The sequence below is a fragment of the Quercus lobata genome, chromosome 5 (genome assembly GCF_001633185.2).
Source record: "Quercus lobata isolate SW786 chromosome 5, ValleyOak3.0 Primary Assembly, whole genome shotgun sequence".
Classification (NCBI taxonomy): domain Eukaryota; kingdom Viridiplantae; phylum Streptophyta; class Magnoliopsida; order Fagales; family Fagaceae; genus Quercus; species Quercus lobata.
In genome coordinates this window covers 43126201-43138010 of record NC_044908.1, presented here as the reverse complement: position 1 = coordinate 43138010, position 11810 = coordinate 43126201, and the positions used below count along the sequence as shown (strand labels likewise).

The following is an 11810-nucleotide window of genomic DNA, read 5'->3' as shown; positions in this document are numbered from 1 at the left end:
CTGTTCACCCATGGCTTTTCTGTCCGTACACGGTTTATCCAGCAAAATAAGCCGTGCATACTAGTGAGTACCATGTACTGTTTATAAGATTTATAAATCTCACTTTTCAACTATTTTTTCATTAAATATATGTTGTATGATACTATTTACATATTTAAAAATTATTTCATTATAATATTTTTAATTTTCAATTTTTAACAAAATAAACTGTATCCAAACAGACCCTTAATTAATAAATCAAATATGAACTGGGTGGGGCAGGACCCGACAAGGCCCATGAGTCACCCGCTCCATACCATAACTTGCAGACGAAGAAAAAGACGGTTAGAACCCTTTTTATTTCTCTATTCTTTTCCTCTCCTTGTCCTGTCCTAACGTGAAGAAGAAGTAGAAGACTCAAAACGCTGAGGCATATCAAGGTTTTTACTCTCTCTTTCTAGTCTCTGTTAATATATGATGTATATTTGTATGTGTATATTCGGGATTATGAGAAGTATTCTTTTCAGAATTTGATGGGTCTTGGAAGAATAGTATAAGTAACATATATTTATAGTAAACCACTTCTCTTTGTCTTTTGGTGTTATGCATGGGGTGCTTAAAATTTGATATTTTTGATGTATTATGTTTCTTTTATGTTTTCTGTTTGATTGCTGTAGTTTTCTACTTTTGTTCAAACTTGTTTTCTAGTCATAGAAGTTTATATTTTATTAAACTCATTGTTGGAGCAAACACAATAATAATAGAGATAACACAAAGAAAAATTGAATAGTACTTCTGAATATTATTAATTCAATGAGAAAAAATTACCTCCAGGATACAACAGACCAACAAGTGTCGTTACCTCCACTCTTTATCTCCCCCTTACGCACGTATCTAGCCCAATATTTAAGACAATTCATATTAGCCCATTAATCACCATAATTAAAAAGAATAAAATAGTCTCTCTCTTTTTCAATGTGGGATTAAACATTTTCACAACTCCTCATCTTCCATATTCACTCTCACATTTTACATTTATGTTGTAACATTAATTCATTTTAATTATTTAATATCAAAATGCTCCAACACTCATGTTCAATATTTTTGGGCACAGTGATTATAAAGCTATTGTTACACAAATAAGAGATTCAATAGTTTGTGTTTGTATGTGATTGCTTTTTTGGGAGATGGGGGGTAGGATGGCATCATGTATATTTTGTTATATAAACATGCTTGGTGTTGTCAACACAGAAGATTGTTTAGTTAATCGACTAGGGCTTGATTTTGTTCGAGGTCAAAGTGTTTGATTGACGTGAAAATGCATTTTGTTAATTATAATTGAAGTGGGTGTTATGTGAATAAGATGTGGAATGATACTGGTTGAATATTATTTCTTATTTCTGGTTTGTTTCTCAAATGACTTGATTGATATGATATTGCATTTCTGAGTTTGGAGACTGCAAATAGCTTTATTAGATTCATGTATTCCTGGTCCGTTTTTTTGAAAAAATAAAATATTCATCTATTTTTTCCCCCTGAATCATCACTTGGTTTATCCTTGTTGGAGAAGAACAATATAGAAATTTTTTGGTGCAATATAAATACTGATATGTATGAAATGTCTTTATTTTTGCTTCAGTTATTGCTTACTTTCCGTTTGTATGTTCCTTTTCTCTTTCTCTGTTGCACATTTTCCATCATTAATTGTCTAGTAGACTCTAGTTCTAAAGATGATATAATAGGTTCGTTTTATGGTTACTTTTGATATGAAATTTCTAGTATATTTAATCATATTGGTGTTTGATTTCCTTATTTCTCAGGTATACAAATATGAGTGCTGCTGCCAGTAAGCTGCCTAGGGTATTGGTAAGGCTGGGACTTATTGGAGGCATTGGTCTATATGCGGCTTACCATAGTCTTTACAATGTTGAGGGAGGGCATAGGGCTATTGTGTTTAACCGCATACACGGTGTCAAAGACAGGGTAAAACTCTTCAAACATAACATCTATTCTAAACTTTCAACCCCACCTCTCCCCCCTCGCCTCCTCATTTTGACAAAAATAAACAACTCTTGAAACACCTCTTTGGTTGACATGATTTGATGCTCATAAGTTCTCTACTAGCTGGCAAGCATTTTGAGTAATGCTTGCTCTTTTGTTTTTATTTAAGCTGTTTCTATCTCCCATTGATGACCTTATTTTAAATTATTAATGTTCAATGAGTAATGCTGAACTCATTCACTGTGATAGTTCTTTTTCCCCGTTCATTTCTAGTTTCCAAATCCAATAATTGAGATGTTTTTTTGATTGTTTACATTGTTTGATCACATATCTTATTTTGCAGGTTTACACTGAAGGAACACACTTAATGATTCCATGGTTTGAAAGGCCAATAGTTTATGATGTTCGAGCTCGACCCCATCTTGTTGAGAGTACATCTGGGAGTCGTGACCTTCAAATGGTACATTTCTTTTCTAGACTATCCCTTATTTCCAATAAAAAAGGAGGAATAGAATAGTAGTGCACATTCATGGCTCTGTTTTTGAGGTTTTAACTTTCAATGAGAAGAGATTTGGTATCAAATGATACCATGTCAACAGTATTAAAATCTAATAAGTATAAGACATGTCAGTAAAAAATACCAACCTTACTATACTAACAAATGAAAGACGTGTTAGTGGGCAGTTATTTTTGTACACATATCTCTCATTTATTGGATTTTGATATGAATAATATGGTATCATTTGATACAAAATACTTTTTCATGAGATAGTGGGCTCATGATCCATGTTGTGCTTGTGTAACTTATAAATAATAATAAAAAAAACTTATGCAACTCTGATTAAATTTCATCGGTATTACAAATAAGCTAAAATTTGTTCTGGATGCCAAATTGGAATAGTAAATTTCTGCTGCTTAATTTAACGAGATAGTCCATGGTTATAGAATATATAGAATATTTGTATTTTTTATAAGTAAAATGTGATGAGTTTTGGATTCTGATAAATATTTGTTGCAAGTCTTATAGGGAACACTACTGAAATTATATTGTTCTATAGGGAGATTTTTTTCTTTTTCCATCTTGTCTCTGTATCACTTTATCAATTAGGGGATGATTTGAATCGATTATAAGATTCCCCTCAGGGTAGATTTTCTGGAAAGTCTCTTGATGTGAAATTCTGTGGTCCTTTTGGTTTGTGAACAGAAATTTGGGAAGGCTTGCAAGTTTAGTGGCCATTTGGTGTATAATTATACTTCCTACCTCTATTTATGGGCCTCTTGTCATTAAATGAAATTCGATTGCTTACCTTTTGTAAAATTAAATGGAACGTTGCTATGTTTTTTAAATTGTAAGTTTTGGACAAAGCCTGAAATAGTGATCTTGGGAACGGTTCACACAATAACATAAATGAATTTTCAAGGGTTTTTTTTTTTATTTATTATAATTTTCTTTTTTAAAATTGTGTTTTTAAAGCTTGAAATTCTGTAGATGATATAAATGAACTACTATGATAAAACTAATCCAGCTAATGTGAATTCAGCATAGATCCATCAAGTGATTCTTTTGATCTCATTACTCACATTATTGTAACCTGAATTAAAAAGACATTATTGGCCTTTTTTTAATTATTAATTTGATGATAGTTCTCCAAATTGGATGATAGTTATAAATTTGATTCGATAATTCTCCAAATTCTTCAATATGTGTAAATAAAATTGAGAGAGAGAGCGAGTGAGCTTTGTCATCAATTTTTTATTTGTGGCTGCATTCTGTGTTTATGTTAATTTGGCATTTGCTGCTGGGAATTGGAATTTTCTTCCATATTCTGGTAACTAATTAGTGCAACACATATTTGTCTAACAGGTCAAGATAGGGCTTCGAGTTCTTACACGTCCTGAGGCACAGAAGCTGCCCACAATCTACCGAACTCTTGGTCGGAACTATAATGAGAGAGTCCTGCCTTCAATAACTCATGAAACTCTGAAATCCGTGGTTGCTCGATATAATGCTAGCCAGCTCCTCACTCAGAGAGAGGTTTGACACCAGAACTTTTTTCTTCTGTACTTGTATAATTTATAAATTTTTGTATTACTAGTAGACATGTTTATGAGAAACTTGTCTAGATATGTGCCCAACTGCCCATAAAACACCCACCCTTGACATATCTTTGGACAAAGTGAATCCTGAACTGATGATAAAATTATCATCTGAGTTAGTGATTGACAGTGTTTTCATTTTTGCCTTATTCCAGAAAATGAAATTACAACCTGTTATTCCTTGCAGAAAGTTAGTGCGGAGATTCGTGATGTACTGAATAAAAGGGCAGCCAACTTTAACATTGCACTAGATGATGTGTCAATTACAAGCCTAACTTTTGGTAAGGAGTTTACATCTGCTATTGAAGCTAAGCAGATTGCTGCTCAAGAAGCTGAGAGGGCAAAGTATATTGTTGAGAAAGCCGAGCAAGATAAGAAAGGTGCCATCATCAGGGCACAGGTGAATAATATATTCTTGAGTTCAATATGATTACTCTCTCTCTCTCTCTCTCTCATTACTTTTCAAATTTTAATTACTAGGGTGAAGCCAAGAGTGCCCAGCTAATTGGTGAAGCTATTGCCAAGAATGAGTCATTCATCACGCTTCGAAGAATTGAAGCTGCAAGAGAGATAGCGCAGACAATATCAAATTCTGTCAACACCGTGTACTTGAATGCTGGTGACCTTTTGCTGAACCTTAAAGGAATTAATTTAGAAAAGTGCAAGCAGTGAGAAGTACTAACAGGAGGACATTAAGCTTGTTAGTGCTTACCATTGGATGGCTGGAATATTATGCACTCAAGAATGAAGAGATATGAACTAACGAGAATTTTGAATTTTTACAACCATGGATTTGATGCATTTCTGAAATTGTCTTGCCAGTTAGAAATATAGTCTTTATTCTTCTCCCCCCCTTATCGATGGTGGAGAAATTTTTGCGTTTTCTTTTTCTATCATTTAAGGCGTTTGGAGGATGTCTTATGAATTGCCAACTGCCGATTGAGAGTGCCGGTGCCCTTTTCACAGTTTTACTCGAGGGTGAGGGGCATGCAAATAGCAACTCTAGTCTCTACCAAAGGCAAAGTGTTAACAGATTATGAGCAGGTTTCATACTTCCAGTTTTACTTCAATGCTCTTTTTACTTACAAGTTTAAAGTCCATGCTATTAGACTCAGCAGATATTTTGAGGTTAATAAATGATATTTGTCCCGCTTTGAGGCTAATTGCTCAAGGTTTAATGGCCGGGCTTTATAGCAGGTTCAGGACATCCCTAAGGTCCAATTTGCTTATGGATTGAAACTTTTAATTGCTGTGTTGCTAAACAGGAGGTACACTTCAGATTTGTTTTAGTTTGGATAATAGGAAAAACTAATATAGTCACGATTTAGAAAATTTGTTGACTAAATCTGATTAGTTGAATTCTATGGGACAAGTTGAGGAACAATGTGACAAGCCTTGTCAGAAATCATTAATGGACTAGCACGCCTTTTAGTCCATGGGCCTTCACTCAAATGGAGAAGACAATGTGTTATTTGCCTCAAAGTGGCTAGCATGTGATTTCTTTAATGGATTCTTAGATTTTATAAGAGGCCTCAGCCCACTTAGCAAAATTTAAACTTAAGGTCCATGAAAAAACCCCAAATAGACTTAATCTCTATTTCTAAACTAAATTCCTTTAAATCTCCATTTAAATTGCAAGGATTTAGGCCACACATACAAGAGTAAAAGAAAGTTGGGCTTTGCTTTGAATCAGTCTTGTATGATTTAATGCAAAAATAGCCATCAACAACTTGTAATTAATATATATATATATATATATATATATAGATAATTGTTGTTTAATTTTGAACCATGTGTCTTATTTAAGTTTTTTTTTTTAAAAAAAAAAAAAATTTGTTTTAGATGAGTTAATGAGGTGCAAAAGACGAAAGATCTAATATAAATAAATCATCAAAAACTCAATAAACAAAAAAAGAAAAAAAGAAAGAAAGAGTAAACTCATGTGTATATCTAAAAGAAATTAAAACAAAAAAATAAGAGAGAGAGAGAGAGAGAGAGAGAGAGAGAGAGAGAGTATAATTTGAATCCATATATGTGTGTAATTGTAATTTTTTTTTAATTGTACCGTGGATATGCACGGGTTATACACTAATTATAGAATAATAAGTTAAGTACAATAAATTAAAAATTAATGAATAAAATCCAAATTACACCTTTGTGTAAAGTTATCAAACACTATTTTAGAAAATGGGGAAAATTTTCATTTTCATCTCCAATGCTTATTTTTCTCAATTTAATTGTTAAACTTAATATTCCAAAGGTGATCATTTCATTTATTGCCATTTCTTTAATGACAGTTTTATATCCAAAACGAATGGCAGTTTCTAAATGGGAGGATTGACGTTGGTAACAAATATGACCTTAAAATATCAAAATAATAAAATCGAAACTTTGAAAACGAAAATGACAATTTATCCAAACTAAAAGAGTATAATATATATTTTCACCTATAATGTTTTTTAATAAATTTATACAAGATATTAGTATCGCAATTTGTTCCACATTTAACACTCCCCCCCCACCCCACAATTTCCCCATTGATTAGCAAACCACTATATATAGGCACTCATAAAACTGAAAACGGGGTTGATCCTTCTTGGATTGGATATATATACACACACACACAAAAACATTTTAAGCTAAAAACTGCCGTTAAAGTAAATAATTATAACAAATTGATATGTTTTTTTTTTTTTTTGTAAATACAATAAATTGGTTCCAATGATAATTGAAAAACTAATAGGTGTGTGTGGTGTCCAATCAAAGCAAGGTTCAAGTAAGATTGTAAGAACTGGGTGATACATTTTTCGATAGACTCTTTCATTAGAGAATGGAAGAAGGGGCCTAATCAAAATATGCCTTCTCTACCTAAAAGCTCGTTTATTCCTCCCTTAGGATGTTGACTTGAACGGGGAGTGACTCAGTTGTATTCACCTAGGAGCACTTGAGGAAGCTATGCTTAGGGTGGGTTAAAGACACCTCCAAATTTATGACTCCGAAAAAAAAAATCATCAATTATTAGTAAAAAAAAAAAAAAAAAAAAAGGATTTTAGCTTGGCTACTTACCTATGCCACTGCCCGAGTGGACCTGCCAAACCACATAGAGACATATGTCACTTGTGACAACAATTTTGCTAGAGTGGGCCCATGATTTTATCTTCAAATTTATCTTTTCAAAGTTAAATTGGTGGTCAATAAAGTCAAATTTGTTCAAATTGTGATGTTTGATCTGCTTTGGAAGGAATCGGTGATCCTTCCTCATTAAGTGCGTCATAGAGCTTTGCTTTAGCCACCTCAAGGACAAGACGCAGACTTATGTCTGACATAATTAAAATAGTTGTAGACAGCTATTGCTGATCCGATCCATAGATTAAAAAGTGGTGATTCTAGTCTTCACGTTAAGCACACAATTTTTGGCCCTAAAGAAGCTTCTCTTTTCTATACGGCCCAACCTGTAAGCCAAGTGGGGGATTTATTGATTGTTAATTAGAGATTGTTGTTGAATTCGTAAATATTTCTGACAAAGTTGATATCTTCCACCAAATATAATGAGCCCTCATTGCTTCAACTCAACTGATTTTCCACAAAAGGATGTAAAGAGAGAATCTATAATTAGCAAAGAGTATATTCCAGAGGTGGAGATTTGTTAAGTCCAACTCGTGACAAAATAAGTTTGGAGGTGTCCTAATTGGTTTTAGAATCTAACAGCACCTGGAACAATAAAAATGTAATATATATTATAATTCCTTACTTCTATGTTCATATGAAAACAATGATTGATGTGTAATATTTCCTAAAAATAGCCATATTTGGCTTGACGGGACTGACGAAGTCAACCTCCTTAAACGAAGTCATTAATACTGACGAAGTAACTTTGACAGACAAAACAACTAAGCACCCCCGGCGATACAACCACGCCTCTGACAAAAGTAGAAAAGCTATTCAATACAGTCAATAAATGAGTCGGGCAGTTAAAAGGCCAGCTGTGCAGACCGTTGGAAGCCCATTAAAGTCCACATTTACTGGGGGTAAGACATTACCCAAAGGGGAATTAAGACCACCATAACAGCCACAACGGCTAGGAGCTAAGAGAATGTATATATAACCCTCACACCTCCAACAGAAGGTAGATTGTTTCTTGACACAAAAACAGCATCCCTAGTTATTTTTACTCTGTTATTTGCTATAAGCTTCTCATACTAACTTTGGCATAAGAGGTGTTGTGGCAGGCACCACACCGGTGACTATTGTGAGGAATCGCTACTTCCACGGTGACACAAACGAATATCCAACTCCATCTGGACGTGTTCATTGCGACTGATGAATTTACACTTCATCAGTTTGGCGCCATCTATGGGGAACGTGACATTTTCATACTCAGATTCCAAAATGTAGTTCCTATCAACTTTTATATATTCAGATGGAGTCTAATTAAGACTCAACAACCTTAGCTCAACAAGTACAGGCTCTAGTGGCCACCGTTGAAGATCTCACTAGGCAGAATCAAGAAATGATGCTACGGCTTCGACAGGAGGAGAATCAATCCAGAGCCAATCAGGAGGATGAGGGAGATAGCCATAGAAGAAGTGACTGTCGAGGGCCTACAACTCCAGATGAGCAGAACTCAGATCTTCTTTGAGAGATGAAGAAGGAGATGGACGAGCTAAGGAACGCTATTAAGGGGAAAACAGATCGGAGTCTAGATAGAATGGTCAGGGCAACAGACTCTCCCTTCACTACTGCTGTCCTAGAGTGCCCAGTGCCGTCAAAATTTCGATTGCCCCAGCTTAAACCGTTTGATGGACTTAAGGAACCCCAGGACCACCTAAATGCCTTTAAGACAACACTAGGCCTTCAACAGCCTTCTGATGAAATATTGTGTCATTCTTTCCCTATCACTCTCAAAGGAGCTGCAAGGGAGTGGTTCACAAAGTTGCCAATTTCGTCCATCAATAGCTTCGAATAGTTGAGCAATGCCTTTTTGCGCCACTTCGTCGAAGGACAACGCCCCAAGAGGCTAGTGGACCACTTGCTTACTATTAGACAAGGGAGAAAGAAACCCTTAGGTCGTATGTGAAACGATTCACGAGGGAGACCTTGGAGGTAGATGAAGCTGACGACAAAGTGCAGTTGACGACCTTTAAGGCAGGGCTGAAGTCTAGAGAGTTCGTGATGTCACTCGCGAAGAATCCTCCTAAGATGATGGCAGAGATGCTCTTGAAGGTACAGAAGTACATGAATGTTGAAGATGCACTAGCCGCCATAAGAGACGTAGAGAAGCCAATAGACAAGGGAAAGAAGGAGGACGATCATAGAGGACAAAAAAGGGAGCGTTCAGATCGCCCAACCAGGGATAGGAGTAAATGGAGAGACAAAAAAACTCCTCAAACGGTAAAATTCACTCCTTTTGTTATGCTAGTTGACAAAATTTTGGCGCAGATTAAAGATGAGCATTACCTCAAATGGCCAAGGCCATTACATTCGTCCCCTAACGTCTGAGACAAGAAGAAGTACTACCGGTTCCATAAGGACCATGGTTACTACACAGAAGATTGCTGGGACCTGAAAGAGCAGATAGAGGAATTGATACGGAAAGGAAAATTGAAGAAGTATGTGAAGAAGGGAGAATCCAACAGGTTCAGAGACGGTGATAAAAACCAATGTGGGTTCTCGCCTAAAGATGAGGATCACACGTCTCAACGACCACAAACCGTGATCGGGGAGATAAGGACGATCATAGGTGGGCCATTCACAGGCGAGTCATTTAGGTTCCTCAAGAAAGTATGTCAGAGGCAGGTGAACAGTGTGCACACGACACCCCCGTTTAAATAGAGACGGACGAACCAGGACATATCTTTCAGTGAAGAAGATGCTAGAGGAGTGAAGCAGCCTCACAACAGCCCCCTGGTCATAATGCTCACAATAGAAGGATTCAACACCAAGAGAATCCTCGTGGAAAATGATAGCTCCGCAGATATCATCTACCTTCCCGCTTTCCAACAGCTGAAGCTAGATCCAGGAAGACTACGCCCATTTGATTCCCCCCTTGTCAGTTTCAGTGGGGACAGAGTATATCCTAAGGGTATAGTAACTTTGACAGTAATGGTGGGGACATACCTGAAGTAGTTGACACGTCAGTTAGACTTCTTAGTGGTAGACTGCCCCTCATCCTACAATGTGATCATTGGGAGACCCACGCTCATCCGGTGAAAGTCATCCATGTCCACCTATTGCTTAAAGGTAAAGTTCCTAACTAAGAACGGTGTCGGCGAGGTAAAAGGAGATTAGGTCCTAGCTAGGGAATGCTACCAGGTAGTGTTGGCCACAAATGAGAACCATACATGGATGATCAAGGAGAAAGGAGAAGATAAAGTAGAAATCCTGGAGACAGTGGAACTGGTTGAAGGAGAGGCAACAAAGACGACAAGAATAGGGATGACACTAAGTCCCGAGATGAAAACAAGGCCCATCTAGTTCCTTAAAGAAAACCTGGACGTCTTTACCTGGACTCATGAAGATATGCTAGGCATATCTCCAAAATTTATTCAGCATAAAGCTAAACGTAGACCCGGAGAGAAAGCCCGCCCAGCAAAGACGACGAGTCTTTGCCCCAGAATGGAACCAAGCAATTATAGATGAGGTTAACAAACTATTATCAGCAAGTTTTATCCGGGAGGTCTACTATCCTGATTGGCTCGCGAATGTTGTCCTAGTGAAGAAAGCAAATAGGAAATGGAGAATGTGCATGGACTTCACAGACCTGAATAAAGCCTGCCCGAAAGACAGTTTTCCTCTACTGAGAATAGACTAGCTAGTGGATTCTATAGCCTGGCATAAGTTACTAACGTTCATGAATTCTTTCTTAAGGTATAACCAGATAAAAATGGCCAAAAAAGATCAAGAGAAAATTGCTTTCGTCACAAGTCAGGGGCTCTATTGCTATAAGGTGATGCCCTTTGACTTGAAAAATGCAGGAGCAACCTACTAGAGGTTAGTGAACAAGATGTTTAGCAAGCAGATTGGCAGGAATATTGAGGTGTATGTGGACGACATGGTCGTCAAGAGTAGAGAAGAACTTGCCCATCTGGATGACCTGAAGGGGATGTTTGTCACCCTCAGACAATATTAGATGAAGTTGAATTCCAGCAAATGTGCGTTTGGCGTATCCTCGGGGAAATTCTTGGGATTCAGGTGTCCCAAAGGGGGATAGAAGCAAACCCGGAGAAGGTGTAGGCCATACTCAACATGACATCACCCAAGACCGTCAAAGAGGTCCAGAAGCTCACAGGAAGAATTGCAGCTCCCAACAGGTTCCTCTTTAGAGCAACGGATAAATACTTGCCCTTCTTCAAGACATTGAAGTAGGCCTTTGCCTGGACTGACGAATATGAAGCAGCCTTTCAAGAACTCAAACAATACCTGAGTAACCCACCCCTCTTGAGTCCATCCAAGGAGGGGGAAAATTTATATTTGTATTTGGCAGTCTCAGCCACGGCCATAAGCGCAACCCTCATTCAAGAAGAGGAAAGGAAACAGCTCCCAGTTTACCACGTCAGTCAAGCTTTCCAAGGTCCAGAAGCTAAGTACCCAAGGATTGAAAAAATTGCATTCGCGTTAATAGTAGCCTCGTGTAAACTGTGACCATACTTTCAAGCGACCCCATCCTGGTGATGATGGATCAACCCATCAGGAAGTCTATGAATAAGGCTGAAGCAACAGGGAGAATGGTCTAG

The 11810-nt window shown here is 36.9% G+C and overlaps 1 protein-coding gene across 1 annotated transcript; it reads left to right on the top strand.

The window, feature by feature from the left end:
* The first annotated feature begins 380 nt into the window (after positions 1-380).
* On the top strand, positions 381-4893 carry LOC115988336 (prohibitin-1, mitochondrial-like). Its single transcript, XM_031111869.1, has 6 exons — positions 381-419; positions 1800-1962; positions 2324-2440; positions 3845-4015; positions 4265-4477; positions 4558-4893. The coding sequence occupies exons 2-6, from the start codon at positions 1810-1812 to the stop codon at positions 4747-4749; spliced, it is 846 nt and encodes a 281-aa protein (XP_030967729.1). The 5' UTR covers positions 381-419; positions 1800-1809; the 3' UTR covers positions 4750-4893.
* The last annotated feature ends 6917 nt before the right edge of the window (positions 4894-11810 follow it).

What these genes read in the sequence shown, in the direction of transcription:
- LOC115988336 (XM_031111869.1), top strand. Translation starts at nt 1,810, where the DNA reads ATGAGTGCTGCTGCCAGTAAGCTGCCTAGGGTATTGGTAAGGCTGGGA. An exon ending in TACACGGTGTCAAAGACAGG is followed by an intron (nt 1,963 to 2,323) that starts GTAAAACTCTTC and finishes CTTATTTTGCAG; the next exon opens with GTTTACACTGAAGGAACACA. An exon ending in GTGCCATCATCAGGGCACAG is followed by an intron (nt 4,478 to 4,557) that starts GTGAATAATATA and finishes TTTAATTACTAG; the next exon opens with GGTGAAGCCAAGAGTGCCCA.